We start from the raw sequence: 22,888 nt of genomic DNA on the forward strand, positions 1-22,888 counted from the left end.
CAGTGTCAGACTATTTTTCTGGGCTCCAAAATCACTGCAGATGGTGATTCCAGCCATGAAATTAAAACACGCTTACTCCTTGGAGGGAAGGTTATTACCAACCTAGATAGCATATTAAAAAGCAGAGACATTACTTTGCCAACAAAGGTCCATTCCACTGGCCCTCAGCAAATCACCAGTCTACTTTTCCTTGTAGATGTTGGTCTTTTTTGAAAATCTCATATAAGAACTATTGTATGATATGTGTGTGGTCTCTTGTAGTTGGCTTCCTTTAGATAGCATTGTTTTCCAAGTTCCCCATCTTGTAGCACATATCAACACTATACTCCTTTGTGTTGCAGATAGGAGTTCACTTTATGGATAGACCATGTCCATCAGTTGATGAACATTTGGGTTGTTTCCCTTTCTGGCTGTTAAAGATGCTGCTGTGTGTGGGTGTGAATGTCTCTGCGTGCACGCGTATTCATTTCTCTTGGGAGTACACCTAGGAGTGGAATTGCTGGTGTTTATTCTCTTTGAAGAAGAGTTTTCCCCTTCTTCGTCCTCCTCGGCTGTTTCAGTAGACTCTGGGGTGCAAGAGGTCATGATGGACCCCTCTCTGGTGGACATCATCTTGTGGACAGGACGGCTGTGGAAGAACATGACACCTTTGTCCTCAGGTGGTCTGAGTTATGGAGCACAGAAGGACATTATGTGAACACGTGACCCCTGACTCACTGATTCTGGAGCCCTTGGAAAATGCTGGGTGTTTGCTTAGATGACTCTGAATACTCTACTCATTTCCTTTGTAGCAAATGTGTGGCTTTCTTGGATATCAGGCTGTTTTTACATAACTTGGAACTATTGACTTTTCTCCGTGCTGGACCTTCTTTAGTCATGGTAAAGATTTTCAGCTTATTTAGAAGTTATTAATTCATTATAATTTTATTTAATTAGAAATATAATAAACATGCTTGATATATATATATATAAATAAACATGCTTGAAAGTTAATGGACTTTCTGTTGAATACAGTGTACAAAGACATTATAGCGTATTATTTCAATAGAGATTCTTAGTGTAAGTGAAGGAAGTTGATTTTCACATCTACTGGTATTATATAAAATAGCTTCTGATGTATATGCTTATTAAAACTGTCATTCTATGAATTGTTTGCCAGTGTTTGTGGGGCACCACCAATTCCCTCAGGAAACTTTCTGATAAGCAAAAAGGAACTGAGAATTTCAGTTTTGAGAATTTTTAAGTGTGTTCTGGTTCTTAACATTGGCGTGGTTGGCAGTTTTCAGTTTTCTGTTCCACTCAGCATTACATTCATTAAGAGCTGCATTCCCATACCAGAATCTCTCATCCTCATGCGTGGAAAGCGAGGAGTGTTTTATATAGGACTGATTGTAGAGGATGTCCTAATAATGACATTTTACTCTTAATTGTTACTTCAGGCTCCTGGATTTGGATTTGGAATTGCAATATCTGGTGGAAGAGATAATCCACATTTCCAGAGTGGGGAAACCTCCATCGTGATATCAGACGTGCTGAAGGGGGGGCCTGCGGAAGGACAGCTGCAGTAAGTGCGCTTCTTTCTCCTTGTGGGCACAGGTCACAGGGACTCTCCTGCCCTCTGCCACCAGCATGTCATGCTAGTGATGCCTCTAAATTAATATGTGTTTATGCTTATCTGTCATAAATGGAAAGCTAGTTTCACTTACCATAAGTAGGTCACTGTAAAAAATAAAGATAGTGAAAAGAAAACTTGTCTCAGTTTGGAGTAGAATCTAGTCTTCAGGAGCTGCTCACCAAGAGTCTTACCATTTCTTGTTAAGCAGGAAGATTAGAAAGATTGAAAAGAGGCAAAAAATGCACTTGCAAAAACATGAGTATGATTAGGAGGACTGAAAGAAAACTGGAAGGAGAAAGGGTTTGTCTTTAAAGATAGAATAATTTTTTCCAGACTTACGACCTAGTATCATTGAATGCATGTAACTGTACCAGTAGAAGTCATCTTGTGTGCTGTAGTACTTGATCAGGGTTTCCTAGGTGGATCAAGTGGTAAAGATTCTGCCTGCGAATGCAGGAGACCCAGGTTCGATTTGTGAGTCAGGAAGATCCCCTGGAGATGGGAATGGCAATCCACTCCAGTATTCTTGCCTGGGAAATCCCATGGACAGAGGATTCTGGCGGGCTACAGTCCAGTGGATTGCAAAGAGTTGGATATGACTTGGCCACTGACCAACAACAGCAGTATACCTGTTCAATCCTTTCAGGAACCTTTGTATTAATAGGTAAATAATAAATGACCTGTGGTTAGTTACTTGGTAAACATTTCTTGTGGGTGAACTGAAAGAAAATAGTTGTACATTTTTATAATTATTGATCTGAAGATAGATTAATTAGCCCATAATGGGAATATCTTTTTAAAATCCTATCTTGAAAACACCTTTATAAACTTACCTGTGTGATTTTGTTTAACATGTTGTTTTGACCATTTTTCTGCTTTAGGGAAAATGACCGAGTGGCAATGGTTAATGGCGTCTCCATGGATAATGTTGAGCATGCGTTTGCTGTTCAGCAACTAAGGAAAAGCGGGAAAAATGCAAAAATTGTAAGTGTTTTTACCTCTGACTTTATAAAGGTACCAGCTGTACTGTTGATATGTTTTTGGTGTTTGATTTCATTCCTCCCATTTAAGAAAATAAAATCTGGGACAGTAGTTCAAGGTTAGTTATTTACCCACACAGCACCTCTTCTGATACTGGTGGTGTGTTTTGTCACTAGTGTGTATTTTCTCAAAGCTCAGATTCCAGGATTTTTTTGATTTTAGAGAAAGGAAGGAATTCCTGTTTAAATAGTTACTTCTTTATGGTTTAATATTTCCTTTTTTAAAAAACACTTAAATTAGATGGAATCTTGACATATAATCAGTTTAGTCTATAGCCCTATTTTTCTCTTAACAGGATTTGTTTAATGGGTAAATTTTATGTCATCCCTTAAACACATACAATGTTGCTACCTTGTTACTGTGCTACATTTTGAGGAAAGAGAGTGGTAAGGGTTGTTTTGTTCCAGTTGTTCAGGGTACTTTTGTTGTTTTTTCATATGTTTGCTAGGCTCTTACTTCATATTTAAGAAGTTGTTTTTTTCCCTGTTTTTCTTGTTTTTAGTAAGAGACAAAAGTTCAGTAATCTCTCAGTAACTGGCCTCAAATCACAGTTAAAACTAGGCAGTTGTGACAGAGAATGGATCTAATGTTAAAATCCTACTTTAAAAAAATTATATCTACATAGAGACTTCCCTGGCTGTTCAGTGGTTAGGTCTGTGTGCTTCCACTGCAGGGCATGGGTTCAGTCCCTGGTCGAACTAGATGCCCACACGCATGTGGCCAAAAAAATACATACATGTTTATTTCTACATAGAGGAGCACCTTAGCTGCTTTGATGCCCCGCTTCTTCTTCATCTAAACTCTGAAATGCCTGATTGAGGTTCTATGAGGCCTTGGCTCCTGTGTATGGAGCAGAAGGCAGAGACTGTCCTGCCCTGTCCCTTGAGAATCTTCTGCTTTGCAGCAGACTGGCTGAACCACAGTGGACCCAGCAGAGAGGAGAGAGCTGGAGTGAGGAGGCCTGCCTTGGTATGACCTCTGGGAGCTGTGCCGAGAGCCAGAGAGAGGGGTGCTTCCTGAGGCTGCCCTCACCCCCAGTCGGAGGCACTCTCACTGGGTGCAGGCTGCCATGTCCACTGGTGTGGACACTCTGCAGCAGTGTCCCTACTTTTCTCATGGCAGCGCTGCCAGTGTTCAGTTACCGCATTCCAAATGACAGGCAGCTTCTAATGTACTGGTGTTTTCACAACTTTCATTGTAGTTGTGTTTTTACAGCTGTAACTCTGATGTTGTCTTAAAGTGTGTTTCATGTGCAGACTGGCTAGTTGATGGTAGTTTTTTCACAGTTTTTATAACATGAGATTGTGGTGTTTACAGAAGCAAATTGCTAATTTTTGTAACTGTTGGTTTTTATAAATTGAATAAGTGTTCTTTGGTTGAGTTGCTGCATATTCCAGTTGAGTACCTTAGATAAATTGAGTTTTTCCTCCTGTACCTGAAGTTATGGGCTTTAGCTCCAACTTCATTCTTCTGGAATATAGAACTGTTTTGTTTTTTCATGCAGAATGTTTAGTATGTATGCTCCACATCAATAATACATCCAGGAAAATTGTTACCTGTACTCCAGACTTTCTCACCATAGAAATGATTTGAAAGAAGCAATGATTTTCTATTATGTGTTTGAAACAGCACATGTACGAAGCAGCCTGAGTTTTCCTCTCCCTGTGCTTGGCTGCGTAATTTGGAAAGGTGGACTTAAGGTTATGCAAGTATTTTTACTCTTCAGGGAGAAGCTGTAGAGGGTTGGTTGGAATTCTGTTCAGTCAGCAAAGGGTAGTTGTTCACTTCTGCATCTAAAGAGAGTGGATCATGTCATCTGTTGATGCCAAGTTTTTCATCCCTGTTTGAGGATAAAACCATAGTATCTTAGAATGTGGCCTTTCATTGCAGGATGTCTTTACCTCCAGCCATAACAAGAACTTCAGATCTTATATATGCTCCCCACCCCTGCCCAGTTCTGAGTAACCAGCTTCTTCCCTCCTGCTTTCTGATCTACTGGTCTTCCTTCTTCCCTGTTCTCTTACATATTTATGGTTGTCAGTTTATATCTTTCCATAAACTAAGACCACCACCACCCTCCGCCCCCCGGGTGTTAGGCTCAGTAAATTTCTTTTCCACTGAATTAAAATCTTAGAACTCCTTTGATAATATAACTACCATAAATGGGCTTCATTTTGTTTAACAGTAGGTGAAGAGAAGATAGAAAAAGTATTTATAGCGTACTGAACATGTATAATTTTTACTAAAATTCTGAACATAGCAAAAAAAGCATTATGAAGTGAATGGGCAGAAACTTTCCAGAGATGAGCTATGTGAACTCTCAGTCGAGTGTGTGAATGCATGGCTGTGTAGTGTCTCAGTGTGTGCACACCTCACTCTTCCTCCCCTGCTTGCTCATGGGCGTTTAAGTGTCCAGCTCCCACAGGTATTTTTGAAAGTTGTGTTAAGGATCGTCATCTTCTACCTGCTTGTTCAGTTCCTTTTCTTGGGAGTGGCTTTTTGGAGTCAGGTGGCATGAATGACTTGAGGTACATGGGTTGCTGTTTTGCCAGTCAGAGAACCAGTAAGATTTTGAGAGAGTCCAGTTTCATCAGCCCTTGACATCTCTGCCAAACTGATGGACTAAACTTATGTCAAAGAGGAGTCTTATCTTTTTTTTTTGGCTGTGCTTGATCTTCATTGCTGCACTGGCTTTCCCTAGTTGGGGCGAGTGGAAGGTACTCTAGTTGTGGTGCCCAGGTTTCTCATTGCAGTGGCTTCTCTTGGGTCAAATGAGGATTTTTAAGTTACAGGTGGATTTGATCATCATGTGGTGTGTATACTTCCCGTGATGTTTCTTTGCCTGTTCCTGTCCTTTGCCCTTCCATCATGATGCTGTCACACTAGTGTTTCTATATTAAGGTGATTAGCCTTTTGTTGTATATACAACATATGTTGTTTTTCCAATTATTTTTTGAGTGTGTGTAAGTTTATGGTATTTTTTGGTTTCTTTTTCTGTTACCTTGTTTCATCATGAAATGTTTTCGTTTTTATCCTGTCATATCTGTCAGACTTTTACTTGACTCTGCCTTTGGTGCTTACAGAAGTCTAAGCCTTTGGTGCTTAGCAGAGTTATAAAAGTGTGTATCTTGTGTTTTATTCTGGTACCTATGTAATTTCATTATTTTATTTTATATTTGAATCTTTTCTTCAGCTAAGCTGTTTTGAAGTAAGCATTTTCCCCCAATTTTTGTGTCAAAATTTTCAGAGTTGGGACTTCCTGGCAATTCAGTGATTAAGGCTTGTTAGCCTTCCAGTGCAGGGGGTGAGGAAGGGGTCAGTCCTTGGTCAGGGAGCTAAGATGCCACATGCCTCGAAGCCATGAAACCAAATCATAAAACAGAAGCAAGACTGTAACAAATTCAGTGAAGATTTTAAAAGTGGTCCTCATCAAAAAAAAAAAAACCTGAGAAAATACTTGTGTTAAAATCAGGCATGATCAGCAAGCCTTTGTGGGTTTATTCATAGTATAAATGGAGAATCATAGCAGGATTGGATATTTTTCAGTGAGTTAAACACTTACTGGGTGCAAATACTTCTCAGGGAACTTGAATTTCAGCAGGCTCCATGGGGAGGTACACACGGTCATCAGCATAATGCACATAACCAGAGATGGAGAGGGCTTCAGGCACAGATTTCAGAGTGGTGTATACTCACTGTCCTAGGGGAATGATAGGGAAGGCTTTGAGGACTCCATTGGTTACTTTGTTTTTGTTTATACCATGTGTGTGTGTGTGTACACGCACGCTCAATACTGTGTGTATACCGTGTGTGTGTGTGTGTGTACGCGCGCACTCAATAACTTCAGTCCTGTCCAATTCTTTGTGACCCTATGGACTGTAGCACACCAGGCTCCTCTGTCCATGAGATTCTCCGAGCATGCATACTAGTGTGGGTTGCCATGCCCTCCTCCAGGGGATCTGTCCAACCTACGGTTTGAACCTGCATCTCCTGCATCGCAGGCAGATTCTTTACCCACTGAGTCACCTGGGAAGCCCTGTTTATATCTTGTTGTTGTTGTTGTTCAGTTGCTGAGTTCTGTCTGACTCTTTGCCACCCCATGGACTGCAGCACACTAGGCTTTCCTGTCCTTCACCATCTCCCAGAGTTTGTTCAAACTCTTGTCCATCCAGTCAGTGATGCCATCCAACCATCTCATCTTCTGCCACCCTCTTTTCCTCCTGCCTTCTATCTTTCCCAGCATCAGGATCTTTTCTAGTGAGTCAACTCCTCACATCAGGTAGCAAAAGTATTGGAGCTTCAGTATCAGTCCTTTGAATGAATATTAAGGGTTGATTTCCTTTAGGATTGACTGGTTTGATCTCCTTGGTTTCCAAGGGACTCTTAAGAGTCTTCTCCAGTACCACAGTGTAAAAGCATCAGTTCTTCGGTGCTCAGCCTTCTTTATGGTCCAACTCACATACCCACATGACTACTGGAAAAACCATAGCTTTGACAATATGGACCTTTGTCCGCAAGGTGACATCTCTGCTTTTTAATAATGCTATCTAGGTTTTCCATAGCTTTTCTTCCAAGGAGCAAACGTTTTTAAATTTCAAGGCTGCAGTCACCATCTATAGTGTTTTTGGAGCCCAGGAAAGTAAAATCTGATACTGTTTCCGTTTTTCCCCATCTATTTGCCATGAAGTGATGGGACTGGATGCCATGATCTTAGTTTTTTGAATGTTGAGTTTTAAGCCAACTTTTTCACTCGCCTCTTGTTCCTCTCCTCATCAAGAGGCTCTTTAGTTCTTCACTTTGTGTCGTTAGGGTGGTGTCATCTGCATATCTGAGGTTGTTGTTATTTCTCCCAGCAACCTTGATTCCAGCTTGTGATTCATCCACAAGCTGGATGGATATGATTACCTTACTAGGCAGCAGTTGAAGATCGAAGTGGTAACAGAATAGCTTCTAATACCAAATGTAGGAGGTGGAAATAGAGACGAGACTCAGGGAGGCAGTTAGGGGTGCCTTACAGGCAATGTTGCCGAGAAGGGCTCAGCAGGGCAGTACTGGGAGCAGCAGCACTGGCAGCCTTTTCTGTGTTCAGCACAGGCCTTGGCTGCCTGTCCTCTCCACATGCTAGCATCTTGCTCCTTGCTGACCTTCAGCTTCAATGTTACTCCTTCTGAGAGGCCTTCTCTGATCACTCTTGGTGGTCAGAAGGTATGGTATTAAGCGTGGAGCAGCCCTTGAATAAAATCAGTCACAAAAAGAAGAGAAAAGATGATGACTTGGAAATGAGTAGCACATGCATATGCCAGTTAGTAGGCAGAGGACAGACTGGAGGTAAATAGGGTGGTACCTGGGGCAGGGGGTGGTAATTGATGAGGAAAGGTCATGCAGGAGGGGAGGGATAAGAATAAGCTCCTCTGAAAGTGTGTTGCTCATAAGGAGGAGGATGGACTTGTCTTTGAGACCAAGAAGGAAGACTAAATAAATGAGATACTGAAAACATGTAGGAGTGGAGGGGATGTGAAGTGACTGATCTCTGGAAATCAGCCCAGATGAATGATGTCTCAGAACAGTTTGGGGCACCCTTGTTAGTCGATTCCACAGAATCTAAGGCAGCCAGAGGTAGATGAGAGTATTGCTGAAGAAATGAAAGGATTCTTTGAAGTAAGATGAATTTGTAGGGGATGACGTCATCATAGAGTAGGGGAATGTGGCCACCCAAAGGGGACCTAGCACAGGATCATGGTTTGTCCTGGCACACGACCAGCCTTATTGAGACACAGGTGACAGCCAACACTGTGCAAGTTGAAGGGGTGCAGCAGGTTGATACGGCTTCATGGAATGATGACCATGGTATGTGCAGTGAGCATCCATCACCTCATAGAGATACAAAATTAAAGGAATAGAAAAAATTTTTTTCTTTGAGATGAAAATGCTTATAATTTAGTCTTATCAACTTTAATTATATTTTTTATGTTTCCATGACACCCCCTACTACTCATTTATCTTATAAAGGGAAGCTTAACACTTTCTGATTTTCTTCATCCAATCCCCCACCACCTTTATAACCACAAGTCTGACCTCTTTTTCGATAAATTTGTTTGTTTTTGGAGTATACTTGACCTACAACACTGTGTTAGTTCCTGTTTAACGACACAGTGATTCTGTATTTCTCTACATTTCAAAGTCACCAAGATAAGTCTAGCTACTGTTATGTCACTACACAAAGGTATTACATAGTTACTGTGTTTCCCACACCATACATTTCACACCCATGACCCATTTATTTTGCAACTGGAAGTTTGTACCTCTTGGTTTCTCTCTTCTGTTTCTCTCCTCCTCTGGCAACCACCCATTTCTTCTCTGTATCTGTAACTCCATCTCTATCTTGTTAGGTTTGTTCATCTGTTTTTTAGATTCCACATATTATTTTACTTAACATAATGCCCTCCAGGTCCATTCATGTTGTTGCAAATGGCACAACATTATTCTTTTTCATGGCTCAATAGTACTCGTGTGTGTGTGTATCAAATCTTCTGTATCAATTAATCTATTGATGGACACTTGCATTGCCTCTGTTTCTTAGATATTGTAAATAATGTTGCAGTGAACATAGGAGTGCAAATGTCTTCTCTCTTTTCTTAATTTTTTTGGCCTTGTGGCATGTAGGATCTTAGTTACCTGGCCAGGGATTGAACTTGAGCCTCCTGGTGTGGAAGGTGAGCCCTAACCATTGGACCACCAGGGCATTCCCATAAACATCTTTTCTGTTTAGTGCTTTTGTTTTCTTTGGATAAATAGGAGTGGAATTTGCTGGATCATGTGGTAGTTCTATTTTTAATTTTTTGAGATGGGTTTATGCTATTTTCCATAGTGGCTGCACCAGTTTCCATTCCCACTAGCAGAGCATGAGTATTTCCCTTTTCTCCATATTCAGCACTTGTCCCTTGTCAACGCTCATCATTTGCCCTTGTTTTTTTAATAATTGCTATTCTAACAAGTGGGAGGTGATATCTCATTGTGGTTTTGATTGGCATTTCCCTGAATATTAGTAATATCAAGCATGTTTTTGTGTGCCTGTAGCCATCTGTGTGTCTTCTTCAGAAAGATGTCTATTCAGACCCTTTGCCCAGTTTTCAATCAAGTTACTGATTTATGTATTTGTTGATACTGAGTTTTGTAAGTTCTTGGTATATTTTGGATATTAACCCCTTATGGGTCATGTCATTTGCAAATATCTTCTCCCATTTTGTCAGCAGCCTTTTCGTTTTGATGATTGTTAACTTCACTGTGTAAAAGCTTTTTAGTTGGGTGTAGTTCCATTTGCTTATTTTTGTTTTTCTTTCCCTTGCCTGAGGAGGCAGATCCGTGTACTGCCTGTGTTTTCTTCTAGGAGTTTTATGGGTTCAGATCTTACATTTAAATCTTAATCCATTTTGAGTTTATTTTTTGTGTGTGGCGTGAAAGAAGTCCAGTGGAATTCTTGTACATGTAGCTGTCCTGTTTTCCCAGCACCATTTATTGAGGAGGCTATATATTCTTGCCTCCTTTGTCAAGGATGAATTACCTGTCTAAGTCTGGATTCATCTTCCAGGGCTTCCTGTTCTGTTCTAGTGATTTATGTGTCTGTTTTGGTGCTAATGCCATGCTGTTTTGATGGCTGTAACCATGTAGTATAGTTTGAGATCTGGACACATGTTGCCTCCAGCTTTATTCTTCATTTTCAGGATGATTTCTGGGTTGGTTTGTTTGTTTTTCCTTTCAGTCTTTTGTTTTTCCATACACATTTTAGAGTTACTTGTTCTGTTGAAAATGTACTGAATATGTAGATTGCTTTGGGTGGTGTGGTTAATTCTTCCAGCCCATGAACTTGATGTAGCTTTCCATCTTTGCCTCTTGTCTTCAGTTTCTTGCGTCTGTGTCTTTCTATTTTCTAAATATAGGTCTTTTATCTCCTTAGTTAGATTGTCTCCCAGGAATTTTATTTTCTGATGTAATTTATAAATGGGATTGTTTTCTTAATTTCTCTTTCTGATAGTTTGTTGTTAGTGTATAGAAATGCAACAGATTTCTGTATATTAGTTTTTTATTCTGCAACTTTGCTGAACTTATCAATGAGCTCTGGTAGTTTATTGGTAGTGTCTTTAGGATTTTCTTTGTGGTATCATGTCATCCTCACACACCAACAGTTATCCTTCTTCCTTTCCAGTTTGGATTTCTTTTTCTTGTCTGATTACTGGAGCTAAGACTTCCAATAGTACTTTGAGTGAAAGGGTGACACTGGGGATCCTTGTCTTAGAGAAAGTGCTCTCAGCTTTACACCACTTGGTGTGATGTTAGCTGTGAGCTCATATATGACCTTTTTCATGTGAGCTCTGTTTCCTCTATATGCACTTAGTTGAGTTTTTTTTCAATCATACATGGATATCAGATTTTATTAAAAAGCTCCGTGGCCAGGGTCCTGGTGTCCGCCTGCTGGTGGTGGGTAGAACTGGGTGGATGGCTGTGTGGCCAGGGGTCCTGGTGTTGGCCTGCTGGTGGATGGATTCAGGGTCCTGTGTGTCCAGGGCTAGTGCCCAGGGTAGGCAGGCTGGTCCTGGGGTCTCTGGCCACAGGGCCCTGGGAGTACAGGGGCTGGTGCTGGCCTTCTGGGGCAGCTAGGTCCTGACTCAGCCGGCTCAGGGCAGTGGGGTCCTGGGGCTGGAGAAAATCATTTAAATACCCAAGACTGACATCTCGTCAAACTTGGTAAGAAGGCTGTTGAAACTAGGAGAGAGTTGATGGACTTAGGAGAACAGGAGGGCATGGAGAAGTCAGAAAGAAGATGGACAGGTAAGAGTTTTAGTAGATAATGGTGTCAGAAGTAGAAGACGAGGAGTGTTCCTCAAGGAGATCTTGCAGATCTCTGATGAGAGCAAGTGTACACAGTGTGGGGAGACAGGGTGCAGGCCAGGGAGTAGGCGGCCCCTTTGTGAGCAGATAGTGCACACAGACCTTGATCTTCCGGAAAGTGAGGGAAAGAAATGGACAGGAAAACTTAATCAGCACCAGAGCCAGCCAGGAAAAATGCCAAAAGACCAGAAGTTACACATTTTGGAGAGAGAATCTGAGAGCAGTTTATGTTGATAAACTATCATGAAGTTATTAGGTCCCGCATACTCGTCCAGTGTTAGTGCAGAGGTGCAGTGAATTTGCCTCTTAGAGTTCCCACAGGACACTTGTGGTCCTTGGTACTGATGGATTCTGAAGCTTGTAAGGAACGGAGTTGGGCCTGCAGTGGTTTGGTGGCTCTGCAGGATGCTCAATGGTGTTCAGAGTACAGCAATCCCACCTTTATTCAGACCACTGGCAGTTACTAGTTTCCCTTTAAGCTCGTGATTATTACATGTAGAAGATGTTCTGAATTAAGTAAAAACTTTATTAGCCCTCGATTTCAATGTGCTTTGTACCCAGGTCTTTTACCAGTAAAGCAGGAAAGATAACCAGTATGGAAATGTGTTTCTTAGTAATTGGTTTTATTTATCTATTATGTCTGTTATTCATAATTAATATGAGACCAGAAAAATGTGATTTTCCTCTCCAAAGAACTGAAGGTGCATCCATCAGCTCATACCATCCCCTTTCTTATTGTAGACCATTCGAAGGAAGAAGAAAGTTCAGATCCCAGTAAGTCGTCCTGATCCTGAACCTGTGTCTGAGAACGAAGAGGACAGTTATGACGAGGAGGCGCACGACCCTAGAAGTGGCCGTGGGGCCCTGGCAAACAGGAGGAGCGATAAGAGCTGGGGCCGAGATAGGAGTGCCAGTCGGGAGAGGAGTCTGTCCCCCCGTTCAGACAGGCGGTCTGTGGCCTCCAGTCAGCCTGCCAGACCCACCAAAGTCACCCTGGTGAAGTCCCGGAAGAATGAAGGTATTTCTGCCAACTTAGTATTTTCACATGAGAATTTTAAGACTGATTTTAATGAGAAGTAAATTTGCTGTCTCTTGACATCTTTGCTCTGTTGTCTTTTGTTACCTTTGTTCTTGTGTCATTTTGCTTAAAAGCACATCCTGTTACTGCAGGCCTCAGGGGTCGTCGGTTTCCTCTACTTTTTTGTTGTAGCGGATAACGTGTCCATTAGGAGTGTTAGGTTAGCTCTGTGAGTAGGAGGTGTCCTACGTCCCTGCATCGGTTGCAGCGCAGTGTTGACTTTGTGGTCAGGCTCGGGTTGGGCTGCATCCGCATCCAGGAAGAGAGCACTGGGTGGGGAGGGAGGGCAGCTTGCTGCCCCAGATGGAGAGCTGGGATGCTACTCTAAAGAAAGGACACAGTTGTCAGAACTCTGTGGCTGCAGCCTAGCTGCCTGCCCTCAGGTAGTCACAGTCCATACCTGATGAGTCCAGTGGTGGCCTCGCAGCACTGCTGTGGGTATGTCTCTCCCACACAAGAAAGCGCCAGTGATGACGGCTTTGATGAAAAGGTGCAATAGTCTCTCCAGCTTGGCTTTCATTTGCTTTCCCAAAACCTGACGCATCCGCTACTCACGGCTCCCTCCCCCTTGTCCACGGGCCTCCTTAGTCAGACGGTCTGTGTTCAGAACTGCTGCTTCTCGTTCACCACCCACGCTTCAGCCCCCTCTCTGTACCTGCTCCCAGAACTAGTCACTGCCCCACACTTCAGTATCTGGTGGGTGCTCTGGTATCTGCTCCTGGAACTGGTCACACTGAATCTGGTAGGAATTTCCAGTCTATATCTTGTCTTTTCAGCACCATTTCACAATTCACCACTCCATTTTTTCATGTTTTCTCTTGGCTTCTTCAATGCTGCGGGTGTCAGGGCTTCCCCCACCTTCTGTATCCTTGGCAAGCTCATTATACTCATCCTGCCTTCCAGTGTTCTTTGAGTTCTTTCCTGGGGTCTCCCTGGGGTGTTGAGGAGCTCTCATGATGGTGCAGCTTCTTCCCCATGCCAGTGTGCACCCCAGGGTCACAGCTGGCTCAGACCTGTTCACTGAAGCATCCTCTGTGGCCCTCAGACACTGCACATCTCCAGCGAAATTCCCATGTCCCTCTTGGAATGTTTTCTCATGTTTCTTACACAGTAGCCCATTGATTGTCCTTCTGCACCTGGTGTCTCAGGCCAGTCATGCTCATTGTGGCGTGATTACCTGTGCCACCATCTCCCCTCTGCTTTCCTGTGTCTGCTGAGCGCACATCCACCCTCCTGTCCTCCTCCTCCCTTCTCCACCCCCACCCGTCATTCCAAGCCACCAGCACCTTCTCTTCTCCCATCGTTGCCAACGTGTGATCAACAGTATGTATTAGTATGTAAAGTTGTGTATATCTGAGTTGTGCAGTGTGATGCTTGAGATGCATACACACTAGAAAATGATCACTACTGTCAAGTTAACCTGCATGGGTTTTGGCGGTGGGGTGATGGGGCTCAGTGAGGAGCACCACACCACCCTTTCTTAACTGGACTCGCTCACCCTTGTGAGCTCGTCTCTGGGGCTCCTGTTGGTTCTGTTCCTTGGGTTACAGCGCCTCTGGGGCACTGCTGTGTCTGACTCCTCTACACTTAGACTTCATCAAACCTGCCTCGTCTTCCTTCATGCCTTTTGCTGTGTCTGTTTTTAGCAGTTCTGTCTGTGCCACTGCCCCACCGTACAGCCTCACTTTTCAGCTTTAGTGGCAGTGTTTCTTAGATGAAGCTTCAACTTCAGTGTTTGCTTCTCGGGGCTGAGGGGGAGGTGCTCTCTGTGACCACCTCCCCCTCCCGGGCACAGAGTGCTGTGCTGCCCGCTCTGCGCTCCACTGAAGCTGGACTGGTGACATCCTTGCCCTGCTGCCCGAGCGCGGGGCTGCCTCTTGCTTGCTGCTTGTATCTGTAGAGCTTGCCACCTTGTTCATATTTACCAGAGAAATACTTGGGATAAATGATGCTTTCATATACAGGGAATATTTCAGAGTCATCTTTGTATTGGCCATTTATAATTTTTAAATCCTAAATAAGGACAGTCTTTTAATCAACACTTTATTTCTGAGAGATATGATGACTGTTTCTGAAGCACTGAGTGGACTGCGTAGATTCTCTGAAGTCTTTTTTTTTTTTTTTGTCCCAATTCTCTTTCTGTTTGTCAACACTCTTTGTTTATTTACCTTAAGTTAAACTGTAACTTTGATGTAACTTCTAAAAATTTGAGTAGCAGGTCTTAGCCCACCTTAAAAATAACACTTATTTCCCTTCTATTTTTCTTGCCCCCAGTTGGATTCCTAACACAACCAGGAGCAATCCTGTTCCTATAGACATTATACTGATTGTATATTGTTCTAATTAAAAAAAAAAAAAAGTCCATCACTCTGCAGGCCCCTGGATGGTTTTTTGGACTCTGCCGGTAATGTCTTTAGTTCTCACTGCTCCCCTGCCCACAGGTCCTGTTCCTGCTGCTGCATCCTGGGTGCTCTGCTGGCTGTTGGAAGGACTTGCATCCTTAACTGCTCCCCTCTCCACTCGGCTCCTTCCAGGCCCTAGTTCTAGTGGCTCGTGCTGATGTTCTGCATATGCCTCTCAGAGTTGGACGGGTTTAGGACCCAAAATCCTCTTCTGTAGGAACTGGGGGAAACAAAAATAGTATACACGTGGTAATACATTGAGCTTCCCAGGGTATTTGTTTTCAGAATTGTTATCATTAAAACCTAAGAACCTGGTGCATCAGCCGGACAGGTCAGAGGGGATGGTCTTCTCTTCAGAGTCCTCTCTGTCTGCACAGTGAGGGCATGAGTGTCAGTCTGCTGTTGGACCACGGACTTGCCCTGTGCTTTCACACTGGTGGTGACAACTAATGATGACACAAGGAAATGTCTTCTTTGCAGGAAGGCCAAGAATAACTTACTGCTCGTACTTAAAAACTTTCTTTGTGCGGTGATTATTCGTTTCATACTTTTAAACTCTAGTTAAGTGTCTTGGGATTTTACACTAAAGACATTTAAATATATTATTTCAGAATATGGTCTTCGATTGGCCAGCCATATATTTGTGAAGGAAATTTCACAAGATAGTTTGGCAGCAAGAGATGGCAATATTCAAGAAGGCGATGTTGTATTGAAGGTATAGTCATGTTCTTAACATTTTGATGAACTACAATAGAAAACAAGTTCTAGTGTGCCCACATAGCTCCTTTTCATATTTGAGTGGATTTTTCCAAGAAGAATTAGAAATCAATATTTGGGGGACTGTCTAGCCTGCCATGACTATTACTCCATGTCAACACTGATGCTTTTCTTTGGGCATTGTGTCATCCTGAAGAATTAATAGCTCCAGACGCATATTATTCACTAACAGGAGTTATTTTGTAGACAGATTTGCCTGTTGTTCCACTTTAAGTGGTTTTGATGACTCCTCCAGATGTTACTGAAATGTCAGCTTTATTGGTTTGCTCTTCAGTCACAGAAAGTGGCCAGGGAGAGGTAGAGGGTGTGATGTGGGCTCCTCTGGCGGAGCAGCCATGTAGTGAGTATAGTGAAGGTTTATCATTTCGGGAAGGAGGAGTGCTTTGATAGTTTAGGAAAGTGTAAAGGGAATATTTTAGCTCTCAGAGCAAGCCTGGGAGCAGCTGAGATATTGCTGTCTGTGTCTCACTAAGTTAATGCTTGTATTTTTGTCATTTAGCTTCAAACTACAGTTTCTTTTCTGTTGCAGATAAATGGTACCGTGACGGAAAACATGTCACTGACAGATGCGAAGACGCTGATCGAGAGGTCTAAGGGCAAGTTAAAGATGGTGGTCCAGAGAGATGAGCGGGCTACCCTGCTGAATGTCCCTGACCTTTCCGACAGCATCCACTCTGCTGACGCCTCTGAGAGGGACGGTGAGTGTGGTTCTGTTTCTAGAGACCCTCGAGGTGATCTGTTGCTTAAAGTGGGAAGGTTGTACATGTTTGAGTTTAAGTTAATGCTTAAATCCACCATTATATGGGAAATTATATTTAGTAACTTTATTTCCTTTATCATTGGAGTGCCTTATATTTTACTATAATCTTGGGAAAATAAACAGCACCCTTTTGTTTAACAGATATTTCAGAAATCCAGTCACTGGCATCAGACCATTCAGGTCGATCCCACGACCGGCCTCCCCGTCACAGCCGCTCTCGGTCTCCTGACCAGCGGTCCGAGCCCTCTGACCATTCTCGACACTCACCACAGCAGCCCAGCAGTGGCAGGTAATCCCTCTGTTGTGTAAAGTGAGACAGTGGCGTGTGCTTGGTGCACGCTTCTGGGTTTGCTAAGAAATAAAACTAGAAGATAGATTTTCTCTTGATTACTTAAATTTGCTTTGTTTCTTTATCAGTTTATGTATTTCTTTTTTTTTTTTTTTTAGTTTATGTATTTCTTAGCTAGAATAATAGAGGTCAGTCAAACTGTTTCATAAAAGGCCAAATAGTAAATGTTTTAGATATGTGATCCAAATCTTGCCACCACTCATCTCTGTCTTAGTGGCTCAAAACTACTGTGGACAGTACATAAATGAATGGGCATGGCTGTTTTCCAGTAAAACTTTATTTAAAAAAAAAAAACAGTTGGCTCTTGGCTACAGTTTGCTGATCCATTGCATTAGAAGATGCTAACAAGCTTTAGGACAAATTAAATGTGTATAGTAGAAGTCTTTTAGTGGAGATTACCCTGGACTTTGTTTTTCCCTGTAAAGTACACTGTGTGGTATTTATTTACGTCAAAGGGTCTGCCATGCTAGTATTATGTGACTTACCTGAGTTTATGGTCTGAGGGGGTCACATGCACATTTGAGAATCTGGGGCGGGGGGGGAAATGATCCTTCTCTCCAGAAAGATGCACATTCACAGATACATGTATGTAGCATTTTATGTAAGATTTTTGGATGTTCACAGGGCTCTGTTGGCCAACAGTGGACCTAGGTTTTAGCAGCAGTCCATGTAGAGCTCTTCTTTGTGCACTTAGTCAAGTCCAGAGCTGACCGGTTTAAGATTCACTGTGATTATTTGTGACTGACTTGCATGAGGGTGGTGTTCACCTAAGCCATGAAGTCACTAAAATTGCCAAGAGAAACAAAACAGATAGAATGCCCAGAAGTGGATACAGGGAGTGTTTCCCAAGGATGCTGAGGAAGCAAATGAGAAGTACCTTTCGGAAGAGAGCTTTCCTGAAGACTGTCAGAAATCACCCTGACACAGTTGTTGCACACTGCTGATTTTAGCTATTTGTAAAGCTGATTCTCTCTGAATTTCAGATTTTAGATTTATAAATTGTATTAACCCTGAGCTTCGTAATTAACATTATAATGATTTTTTTAAGGAATATTATAGTATGTCACATGCAAAACTGACTAATAACTGATTACTAGTTTTAACCGCTGTACGTTAACATCTTAATTCTGAAAATCTTGCTGACACAGCGCACCCCTTACCTGGAAAAGGACAGCTGCCCGCAGCACATACACAACAATAGAACTGACAACCAGATGAGTCATGGGGTGGGGTGCAGTCCTAACACAGTTCTCTCCCCTAGAAGCCAGGCTGGCAGCAAGCCGTTTGGACATGATTTTCCTTTAAAAAGAAAGAAATACTCATCAAAATTTTGGCCGTTTGTATCTGTTGTAACCAAATTCTAAACTTTAGATAGGTCTTTTTAGTACCTACATTTTTCATTTAGATTTCCTAAATATTCGGCATCTGTAACTTTAAATGTTGAAGAGGGTTTAAAACTTTTTTTTTTAGGTATCTTCCTATTATATTGGAATGTTTTACTTCTCTTGGGAGCCTCAAGTATTCTCTATAGGTGACACCAATTATATTAGATCTTTGAAAAATATAGAATCTTGGGCCTGCTTCTGAGTTCATCTGGGATGGAGGCAGGGAATAATACTTTAAGTTTCTAATATAATAGTGTTCTCTTCCGCGTGTTACCACATAGTAGATCCTAAGGAGACGATAGTACTTCGGCTACAGAAGACAAAAAGTCTACAGATTTATTTCCATATGTTTGTGCTGATATATAATTCCTGAAAATTTAACTAGCCTGCCTAAAGGCAGGATGAAAAGTAGTACCAGTTGCTTAAAGGTTTTATTTCCTCCATAAAGTTACTATTAAAACACAGACAACTGTGCAATTTTAGTTTAGAGGGTCCTTACGTTTTGAGAAACACTTTAGATATCAGTTCAGTATCAGTTCACTCACTCAGTCATGTCTGACTCTTTGTGACCCCATGGGCTGCAGCACTCCAGGCTTCCCTGTCCATCACCAACTCCCGGAGTTTGCTCAGACTCATGTCCATCAGTCGGTGATGCCATCCAACCATCTCATCCTATGTCGGCCCCTTCTCCTCCTGCCTTCAATCTTTCCTAGCATCTTTTCCAATGAGTCTGTTCTTTGAATCTGGTCGCCAAAGTATTGGGAGTGTCAGCTTCAGCATCAGTCCTTCTGATGAAGATTCATGACTTATTTCCTTTAGGATGGACTGGTTGGATCTCCTTGCAGTCCAAGGGACTCTCAAGAGTCTTCTCCAACACCACAGTTGAAAGGCATCATTTCTTCTTTGCTCAGCTTTCTTTATAGTCCAGCTCTCACATCCATACATGACTATTGGAAAAACGATAGCTTTGACTAGACGGACCTTTGTTGGCAAAGTAATGTCTCTGCATTTTAATAGCTAGCTGTCTAGGTTGGTCATAACTTGCCTTCCAAGGAGCAAGCATCTTTTAATTTCATGGCTGCAGCCACCATCTGCAGTGATTTTGGAGCCCCCCAAAATAAAGTCTGTCACTGTTTCCATTGTTTCTCCATCTATTTGCCATGAAGTGATGGGACCGATGCCATGATCTTAGTTTTCTGAATGTTGAGTTTTAAGCCAACTTTTTCATTCTCCTCTTTGACTTTTCATCAAGAGGCTCTTTAGTTCCTCTTTGCTTTCTGACATAATGGTGGTGTCGTCTGCCTATATGAGATTATTGATGTCTCTCCTGGCAGTCTTGATTCCAGCATGTGTTTCATCCTGCTTTAGATATAGTAGGAGAGTAAAATCCTAGTATAAAAAACACCATGGATCATTTTCCTTGTGTTGTTTGTTTGAACAGATGCTTTTTGTTTTACAAATGTTATAATTCTGTGGTTTAAAAAGTGATACAAGAAGACAAGTGAAAAAAGTTTCAGTTTAGTGTGTAAAACACTACTGCCCCTCCCTGGATTTCTGAATATCTGTGTGTTTGTAAGACTGCAGTTATCTGCTGAGAATAGTAACCTTCATTTTGTCAGAAATGGAGTAACCTTCATTTTGTCAGAAATGGAGTAACCTTCTGTTGTCAGAAGCAACAGAATACAGTCATCTCTTTGGACTTTGAAGCCAGTTTTCCTGGGTTTGAGCCCCTGCCTGTCATTGGTTACTTGCACCACCTTGAATCCCTCTCTGAGCTTTAGTTTCCTCATTTGATACAAAGAAGGCATCAAACACCACAAAGTTGTGAAAGGTGATTATAACACCTGGCGCAGATACTAGCAGCTTCCTTTATTACAGTGATTAGTAGTAGGAACAGTTCATGTTGTAGACTGTCCACATGTGCTCACATTGACCATTTCTAAGAAGATTTCCTCATTCCATAGGCTAGTCAGTTTAAGGATAAAGTCCAGGGTTATGTTGTTGACAAGAGATTAAGGCCTCTTGGCCTTTTGACTCAAGTGCTTGCCCTTCCTGGAGTAGAGAAAGAAGGGGAAGGTTACTCAAGGGAACAGAAACCTTCAGAGCCTTCCCTTGTTGTGACCTACGTAGGTTCCTCTATGTGATGTTCTTTTCTTAGAGAGCTGAGTTCTGAGCACAACACACGTGCTCACTTCTTCCTTACAATCAGATGAATGGTGTACCCTAATTGTTGTCTTGAACAGCAGCTGCCAAACTGCAGCTTGTGTTCCAGATCCAGCCTACTGCCTGGTTTTGCAAATAAAGATTTATTGGAACCCATCCTACAGTGTCATAATTATGAAAAGTTGGCAGAGAGTGCTTGGCCCACGGAGCCATTTACAGAAAAAGTCTGCCAGTCCCTCCCTGGTCTAGGATGTTAAAATAGTTTTGTTTGTAAATTAAAAAATAGTATGTGTGTAGAAAGAATTATTACAGTGATTTTGTTAAATCATTTGATGCTTGTTGCTAGGTTTGTCCTGTATATTTTATTCAGTGTCGTTCCACTGCCTGCTCTGGACTGAGACTGCTCAGGATGGAGCTGGGGGTCCTCACTGGGGCACTGCCTCGTGCTGATTGACAGGACTGTCAGTAAGGGGACTCGTCACTATAGAGTATTTGAGGTGCAGAGTGAGTTCCAAGCCTCTGCCTAGCTATACTGCATTCTCCCTAGTTGTTAGAGTTACTTACCAGGCTCATTTTGTGAGTTTTCTCTGTAGAGGAGCAACATATGTTTACGCTGTGGTTCTGTTCTATAAACTGTTTTAATGTGACTCTTGTGCTGCTGATTTATCGTAAGCAGGTACACTGTTGAAAAACTCTATTGCAGTAAAAGCTCAAACTAATTAGGATATGGTTCATATGTAGAAAATTTGTAAAGGTTATATTTTGTATTACTTAGTCATTTCTTATATACATATGCATATATGGAAAGAAGGCTTCTCTCTGGTCACCTGGTCTTCAGGGGAGCCAGTGAGAAGGAGCCACAGTGGAGGACGGGTCCGGAGTAAGGTAGAGAGTGCAGCTCGCAGCTTGTTGGGAGAACAGCGTGGCAGCCAGTGGGGTGGGCCACAGAAGCGGAGGAGCCAGTGCTTTGGAGTTCTTGGAAATTTTTCTCTTTTTTCTGGTTTTGGAAAATTGGTTGGGGAGAATGTGAAACTTTAAAACAGTTGTTTTCTAAGTTGAATTGTTACTGAAGGTTTTTTTGGTAAGATTCTTTGTAATGTTGGAAAGTGAGTGGAATGTTGATGACCTATCCTGAACTTCTGTTGTTGAGGGTAAGCGCTGACTGTTATTTTCAATCCTTGGGAATTTTAGGTTACTGGATTAGAACTCCAGAGTGACCTTTTGTTTTCTGTACTCTTTGTAAGGGTCCAAGCTGAAGGCAGGGTCACAGTTGATAACGTTTCTCTAGTTAGTGGAGACCCCGGTGTAATGATGTTGTGGATATTATGTAGTGATGGATTTTAACTTCTAAGCAGAGACTGTGGGCCCAGTGGCACCAAAGCAAGCTTAAATATTGTACTTTATTGTCACTGTTTTTAAAGTAAAAAGTATACATTCTATTTACTCCATCAGCTGGGAATTATTTTCTTATACAGGTACAGTATAAAACATAAAATAGTTAAAAACAGACCACTTCACTTACATATAAAAGTGATGAGTATGTGAACTTTTATTTCTGCTTTTAAATAATGTAGGACAGTTCTTTTATTTCCTTTGAGAGAATGTTAATAAAAAATGAAGAGTGTGGTAACACTGGTCTTATTATAAGATCAGCCAAACATCCTGCACAGTCCAGGGTTATTTTACTCAAAACATTAATCCAAGTGCCTAACAGTCACCCAACCAGTGAAGCCCTGGCAAGGATGCCCTTCCTTCTTAGTTTTTCTTCAGTCATTCCTTACTAAAAGCTGTTCATTTCTTCAAAAATTACACTTGCAGAATGATGGGTCTGTTTTCTCCTAATTCAGGTGGCTAGGTTACAGTGTTGTCACCATCGAAACAAACGAACACGCAGGAGGAGAATCTCTGTGCAGACTGATAGGTATCATGAAAGCCCCTTGTCACAGTGAGCAGTACAGTCATTATTTCTTCAAAAGAATACACCACATGTATTTCTAGGAAACGTTGCAGTGTATAAAGAACAGATTTTAAATTGTGAGAGCTTAGCTTGCAGATACAGTCCAGTGGATGTATGGTGGTCATTCCTTGCTCTCTCAGCACGCCCAGGGGCAGCTCTTGGCTTCTCTGCCTGAGCACCTGCCCAGAATCTCCATAGCGCTCACTCTGCCTTGCTCACCTTCTAATCCACTGTGCCGTGCTGTAATTTTTGAGTTGCTGTCGAGGAGAAACTGCAGTGTGTAATATCTGTGTGTTTGCATATATAACTTAGGGGATTAACTGGTGGGAGCATTCTGAGTTACCAGACTTGAGTGCACCTTGGTTTTTCTTCCTCATATGTGTTAGGGGCCCACCGTCCTGAACTCTTGTTAGTGGAGAAGAACTTGGGAGCCTGGTTTAAGTTACTTTCTGAGTTTCTATTTTTTACTGTTAAT

At 42.1% G+C, this 22,888-nt stretch overlaps 1 protein-coding gene across 10 annotated transcripts in view; it reads left to right on the plus strand.

The window, feature by feature from the left end:
• Positions 1 to 22,888, plus strand: part of TJP1 (tight junction protein 1) — a 260,471-nt gene that overhangs the window by 199,860 nt on the left and 37,723 nt on the right. For all 10 annotated transcript variants that reach the window (XM_043490191.1, XM_043490183.1, XM_043490184.1 and 7 more), the window contains 6 exons: positions 1,440 to 1,564; positions 2,497 to 2,599; positions 12,284 to 12,560; positions 15,634 to 15,737; positions 16,329 to 16,497; positions 16,701 to 16,848. In XM_043490191.1, coding sequence (XP_043346126.1) covers positions 1,440 to 1,564; positions 2,497 to 2,599; positions 12,284 to 12,560; positions 15,634 to 15,737; positions 16,329 to 16,497; positions 16,701 to 16,848 — 926 coding nt within the window. The remainder of the gene's footprint in view (positions 1 to 1,439; positions 1,565 to 2,496; positions 2,600 to 12,283; positions 12,561 to 15,633; positions 15,738 to 16,328; positions 16,498 to 16,700; positions 16,849 to 22,888) is intronic.

The sequence above is a fragment of the Cervus canadensis genome, chromosome 17, assembly GCF_019320065.1.
Source record: "Cervus canadensis isolate Bull #8, Minnesota chromosome 17, ASM1932006v1, whole genome shotgun sequence".
NCBI lineage: Eukaryota > Metazoa > Chordata > Mammalia > Artiodactyla > Cervidae > Cervus > Cervus canadensis.